Below are 7,002 nucleotides of genomic sequence, written 5' to 3'. Positions count from 1 at the left end.
GGAAATGACAGATGCTGGCGAGGATGCGGAGAAAGGGGAACCCTCCTACACTGTTGGTGGGAATGCAAGCTGGTGCAACCACTCTGGAAAACAGCATGGAGGTTTCTCAAAATGTTGAAAATAGAACTACCCTATGATCCAGCAATTGCACTACTGGGTATTTACCCTAAAGATACAAACGTAGTGATCCGAAGGGGCACGTGCACCCGAATGTTTATAGCAGCAATGTCTACAATAGCCAAACTATGGAAAGAACCTAGATGTCCATCAACAGACGAATGGATAAAGAAGATGTGGTATATATACACAATGGAATACTATGCAGCCATCAAAAGAAATGAAATCTTGCCATTTGTGACGACGTGGATGGAACTAGAGGGTATCATGCTTAGCGAAATAAGCCAATCGGAGAAAGACAACTATCATATGATCTCCCTGATATGAGGGAGAGGAGACGCAACATGGGGGGTTAAGGGGGTAGGAGAAGAGTAAATGAAACAAGATGGGATTGGGAGGGAGACAAACCATAAGTGACTCTTAATCTCACAAAACAAACTGAGGGTTGATGGGGGAAGGAGAGTTGGGGGGTGGGGTTATGGACATTGGGGGGGTATGTGCTATGGTGAGTGCTGTGAAGTGTGTAAACCTGGCGATTCACAGACCTGTATCCCTGGGGATAAAAATACATTATATGTTTATAAAAAATAAAATTTAAAAAAAAAATAAAAATAAATTCCTGAAAAAAAAAAAAAAAAAAGAGAGAGAGACGCTGACAAACCAGAGCTTGACCGGGTGAAACTCACCAGGAATCAAAGATGAAGGGAGAGGTGCCCAGGAAAGTGAACTCCCTCCAGTTAATGGAAGACCTGGAGTGTGGAAGAGGTTTATGATTTATGGTCCCAAGAGTGAGCTGAGAGCTAACAGAGAGAAATTACAGTAGAGAAGACTCCAACTTCCTGTAAGGAAAGACTCCCTAGCTACTGGAACAATAAAAAATATCTAGAACTAGCTGCCTGATGTGGTAATAAGCTCCCTGTGTCTCACAGTAATCCAACACAGACCAGATGAATGCCAGTTTAGGATGTCGTAGGGAAAATGCCTGTGTCTATCAGATCCAGTATCTGTACCATTGAGTTCAGAACTAGTGTAGGGTTGAGGCTGAGGTGAGAGCATGGTGCAGGGTCTGAGACCACGGGCTCTGGAGACTCCATGGTGCTTGCTCCTGGAAGCCAGCCACGGAGCTGTGAAGAAGCCAGGCCACACGGAGAAGCCATTCGTAGGTGCTTTGGCCAACCCTCCAGCCAAGGCATCAGCTGACAGCCAGGATCAACCACTAAACACGTGAATGGATTTAGTCTTCAGATCATTCCAATCCTCCAAATTTGAACCATCACACTTGACACCAAGTGGAGCAGAGATGAGATACCCTGCCCAGCCTTGTCCAAATTCCAGATTCACAGGCAAAATTAAGTGTTACCATTTTAAGCCAGTAAATTTGGGGGATAGTTACATAGGGCTAGATAACTGGGACGTGATGTTTATGTGTTTTTCTAAATTGCCACCAATCTTCAAGGCAACTCACAGGTGCAGAGTCAAGTAGAAGCTGGTGTTTTTTGCAGAAAGGGGGGCTGGGGGACTGGGCTGAGAGAAGACAAACTTGTTAAAGCTATTGGGCAAATATGAATGAGAGGTGAATGAGGAGTTTTGGGGGCACAGTGAAGGGCACGGTGAGAACTGGATCCATGATTTGTCATACTCTCCCTCCCCTGCATGGTTCTGTGAGTTTTCTAAATCTCCTGGAGAAGGAAGCTAGACTGAGCAGATGCCAGATCCTGACAAAAGGTGGAAGAGAACTTGGAGGTGTGTAGATGGCCAGCACAGAAGGAGAGGGTGGCGGGCTTGGGAAACACAACACCTAAGGAAACACAATGAAACGAGATAGCCCGCATATTGTTTGCTGTTGGTATGGAAAGGAATCTTCGAGATTATTTTCTATAAAGATTTTATTATTTTTTTTGACAGACAGAGATCACAAGTAGGCAGAGTGGCAGGCAGAGAGAGAGGAGGAATCAGGCTCCCCGCTGAGCAGAGACCCCGATATGGGGCTCGATCCCAGGACCCTGGGACCATGACCCGAGCCAAAGGCAGAGGCTTTAACCCACTGAGCCACCCAGGTGCCCCTCGGGATTATTTTCTAGATAAGGAGAACCAAGCTCTGGCACTTGGAAAAGAACTAAGCACTAATTGTATAGTAGGGAGAGTACAATTGAATTTCAGAGAACACAGGTTCAGTGTGGCGAGAGCATGAATGAGTAATGGGTCCAAAACAGCTTTCCAGATAGGGGGTTCAGAAAATTGAGACAAGCTAGATAATAATAAGCTCTTTTCTATATCTAAGAAGGGGAATGGTAGGGTAGTTCATTTAAAGGTGAGGGCAGGGAGTCATGTTGGAAATATTCTCCATGATACCATGAAGGACAGATCTCTCATTTTGGAAGGGAAAAAATTATACCAGGCGCACAGAAGAGGGAAACCAGAGTGGATGACCAATTTCCCATCAGTCTGGCCGCGGTACTTCAGGATACCCAAGGTCTGTCTGCCGGCCTGGTGCGTGGATGCAGGGGGGAGGAGGCAGGCAAGCTGACTTCCTCATTGCCTTTGAGGCTATAATAAATAGATTTTATTTTATTTTTTTAAAGATTTTATTTATTTATGACACAGAGAGAGAGAGATCACAAGTAGGCAGAGAGGCAGGCAGAGAGAGAGGGAGAAGCAGGCTCCCCGCTGAGCAGAGAGCCTGATGATGCAGGGCTTGATCCCAGTACCCTGGGATCATGACCTGAGCCGAGGCAGAGGCTTAACCCACTGAGCCACGCAGGCACCCCAATAAATATATTTTAAAACTAAAATCCAATGATGTAGGGGCGCCTGCGTGGCTCAGTCGGTTAAGTGTCTGCCTTCAGCTCAGGTCCTGATGTCAGGGTCCTGGGGTCCAGCCCCACCTCTGGCTCCCTGCTCAGCAGGAAGCCTGCCTCTCCGGTTTATTCCTCTGCCCCTTCCCTTTCCTGTGTGTGCTTGTACTCTCTTCCTCTCTCGCTCTTTCAAATAAATAAAAAAAAATCTTTTTTAAAAAATTAAAATAAAAAGCACTGATGTGAATCTGGGCTGAAATCTTCTGGGCGGTGACTTCTTTTTTTTTTTTTTAAGATTTTATTTATTTGACAGAGAGAGATCACAAGCAGGCAGAAAGGCAGGCAGAGAGAGAGAGAAGGGGAAGCAGACTCCCTGCCGAGCAGAGAGCCCAATGGGGGACTCGATCCCAGGACCCTGAGATCATGACCTAAGCCGAAGGCAGAGGCTTAACCCACTGAGCCACCCAGGCGCCCCCTAGGTGGCAACTTCTGATGAAGGTCACTGAAGCCCCCACATTGCTCGTTTCTCCTCCTTCCTTTCCTGCAACACCTTGCATCAATTATCCTCCCGAGGCAAGAACAAAAAACAATTTCAGTATCTAGAGTAGAAGAGAAGAGTATTCATCATAGTGGAAGTTGACAGGGCAGAGCCTTCCCTAAACCCACCCAGGGCCATTTAAAGCTTTTCTGCCCCCTCTAGACTAGCACAGGGGCACGCGCATCCAACCTCAGAAGAGGGAAGACGCTTATACAGAACGCAGTACTAGGTCAGGATGGGCCCTTGTCTGGATGTGTCTCCTCTTATGACCCGTTGTCTAAATCAGGTCATGTCAGCTGTCAGTAACATTTCATTCTTCTTTTCAGAAGATGCTGTCAAAATGCCAATTAGCTTAGAAGTTGTGCACGGGGTGGTTAATTGGCTTTAAATTAAAAAGAGAGATGCCAATGTGGTGCTGGTTTTAATGCAGAGAATTATTAAAATAGATAGGGATTCTAGAAAAAAAATAGGTTAAGTCTAGATGGAATTGATAGGCTATGAATGAACCCAGGCGATGTTTTTGAATAGGGAAAAGGGAACGTGTTACTACTACAACCCTAATTAGGATTCACTGCAGGATCTGGAGCCCAGCCTGTACATATGTGATGTGTAGCCCAAGGGCTCCCCTGAAGATTTCAAGCCCACGTACTTAACCCTCCTGTCCAGCAGGTGGAACTAAAAGGAGGCAATATGTCTTAGAATTGGGGATTACAGAAGCTGTTGAAAGATTAAGACAATTTCTCTGCCTTCAGGGAGGGATAAACTAAAATCATTCTATATGTATTAAATTATTGTTTGTAAATTATATATCTATGAAAGACCTCGCAAAGGCACCCTGGGGGAGTTATTTAGAATTAATTCATCGCTGTCAGGAAATTGTTCACATGCAACCTCTCATAATTCAAGCTCAGACTTCCCTTCTCATCCTTTTGTGGACAGACACGCAGTGGCTGGTTATTATCTTCTTGATAAGAAGCATCCACCTTCTTAATCTCTTTTTCCTTATGTATATTTGATCCTGAAACCTTTCCTCATATGCCCTTAAACAATATTCATTGCCTCATGCTGAGCTCTTCCTGAAGTGGGTTGCTCTTTCATTGTGAAACCCAAGCTGAGCTGTGTATTCTAGAAAAAGTCTGGCCAATTCAACATATAAAGAGCTATGATTTAATGATCCTATGGTCCAGAACTTCCTCCCCCGGGGCCACACTCACTCTTTAAACCACAGTATGAGGATGGCTGATGGCCATTTACTGTCTTATTTTACTACCAGACTTGCACATGACTATTCCGTCTTTCTCAATACACTCCTTCACCAAATGTTTCCTTCGTGAGCCAGGATTAAATGGTTTTGATTGGTTGTTCAGTGAGGATATGGAACCCATTTTCTAAACATTAGGACCTACACGGTGGAGCAGTAAGAATGTTTGTGTCCCCCCACCCCACCAATTCACTTAGTAACTGAGCTTCCTCTCATTCCAGGTCCTTGGCTGCGGCTCTGTTGCCCAGGCTATCCTCAGTCGAGGACACTTTGGAGGAATTGTCACTATCAATGTTGGATTTGCCATGGCAGTGGTAATGGCCATTTACGTGACCGGAGGTGTCTCTGGTAAGTCATAGGAATAATAGCCGCCGTGCATCCATTCTGATGGGCTAGCTCAGCGCTGGGGGCTTTGTGTACCCAGTGTATTTGCATCCCAGCAACCCTGCAAGAATAGGTATTTGATTCTGTTTTTATAGATGTTAAAATCAAAATGGCCAACAGTGAGTGACTTGTGCAAAAGCAACATTTAACTAAAGACGAGAGATGGTCTTGATGAAGTCCTGAAAGTTCATTTTCACTTTTGTTCTCTTTGCTCTTGGAGACATGTCTTGAAAGAAGTTGCTGTGGCTGATGTCGAAAAGGTTGCCGCCTATGTTCTCCTCTAGGATTTTGGTGGATTCCTGACTCATGTTGAGGTCTTTTATCCATTTCGAGTTTATCTTTGTGTATGGTGTCAGAGAGTGGTCGAGTTTCATTCTTCTACACATAGCTGTCCAATTTTCCCAGCACCATTTATTGAAGAGATTGTCTTTTTTCCACTGTATATTTTTTCCTGCTTTGTCAAAGATTATTTGACCATAGAGTTGAGGGTCCATATCTGGGCTCTCTACTCTGTTCCCCTGGTCTATGTGTCTGTTTTTGTGCCAGTACCATGCTATCTTGGTGATCACAACTTTGTAGTAAAGCTTGAAATCAGGCAACATGATGCCCTGTTTTGTTTTTCTTTTTCAACATTTCCTTAGCAATTCGGGGTCTCTTCTGGTTCCATACAAATTTTAGGATTGTTCGTTCCAGCTCTTTGAAAAATGCCCATGGAATTTCGATTGGGATGGCATTGAAAGTATAGATGGCTCTGGGCAGTATGGACATTTTAACAGTGTTTATTCTTCTGATCCATAAGCATAGAATGCTCTTCCATCTTTTTGTGTCTTCTTCAATTTCTTTCATGAGTGTTCTGTAGTTCTTTGAGTACAGATCCTTTACCTCTTTGCTTATGTTTATTCCCAGGTATCTTATGGTTCTTGGTGCTATTGTAAATGGAATCAATCCTCTAATTTCCCTTTATATTTTTTTATTGTTAGTGTATAAGAAAGCAACTGATTTCTGTACATTGACTTCATATCCTGCCACGTTACCATATTGGTGTATGAGTTCTAGTAGTTTGGGGGTGGAGTCTTTTGGGTTTTCCATATAAAGTATCATGTCATCTGAGAAGAGAGTTTGACTTCTTCTTTGCCAATTTGAATACCTTTTATTTCTTTTTGTTGTCTGATTGCTGTTCCTAGGACTTCTAGTACTATGTTGAATAACAGTGGCAAGAGTGGACATTCTTGTCTTGTTCCTGATCTCAAAAGGAAGGCTGTCAGCTTTTCCCCATTGAGAATGATATTACTGTGGGTTTTTCATAGATAGATTTTATGAAGTTGAGGAATGTTCCCTCTACCCCTATACTTTGAATCATTTTAATCAGGAACGGATGCTGTATGTTGTCAAATGCTTTTTCTGCATCAATTGAGAGGACCATGTGGTTCTTCTCTCTTCTCTTATTGATTTGTTCTATCACATTGATTGATTTGCGAATGTTGAACCACACTTGCATTCCATGGATAAATCCCATCTGGTCATGGTGGATAATCTTTTTAATGTACTGTTGGATCCTATTAGATAGGATCTTGTTGAGAATCTTGGCATCCATATTCATCAAGATATTGGTCTGAAATTCTCCTTTTTGGTGGGGAACTTCATCAAGATCAAAAGCAAAGGAAACAGTCAACAAAACAAAGAGGCAACCCACAGAATGGGAGAAGATATTCGCAAATGACAGTACAGACAAAGGGCTGATATCCAAGATCTATAAAGAAACCCTCAAATGCAACACACACAAAACAGATAATCATGTCAAAAAATGGGCAGAAGACATGAACAGACACTTCTCCAAAGAAGACATACAAATGGCTAACAGGCACATTAAAAAATGTTCATCATTAGCCATCAGGGAGATTCAAATA

At 43.3% G+C, this 7,002-nt stretch overlaps 1 protein-coding gene across 1 annotated transcript in view; it reads left to right on the top strand.

The window, feature by feature from the left end:
* Positions 1-7,002, top strand: part of AQP9 (aquaporin 9) — a 47,772-nt gene that overhangs the window by 24,507 nt on the left and 16,263 nt on the right. The window contains exon 2 of the mRNA XM_032864852.1: positions 4,933-5,059. Within this exon, the coding sequence (XP_032720743.1) occupies positions 4,933-5,059 (127 nt within the window). The remainder of the gene's footprint in view (positions 1-4,932; positions 5,060-7,002) is intronic.

This window comes from Lontra canadensis, unplaced genomic scaffold (genome assembly GCF_010015895.1).
Source record: "Lontra canadensis isolate GAN:19392208 unplaced genomic scaffold, GSC_riverotter_1.0 scaffold28, whole genome shotgun sequence".
Taxonomy (NCBI): domain Eukaryota; kingdom Metazoa; phylum Chordata; class Mammalia; order Carnivora; family Mustelidae; genus Lontra; species Lontra canadensis.
The sequence above is the reverse complement of the archived record's forward strand: the minus strand, read 5'-3'. Positions and strand labels throughout refer to the sequence as shown.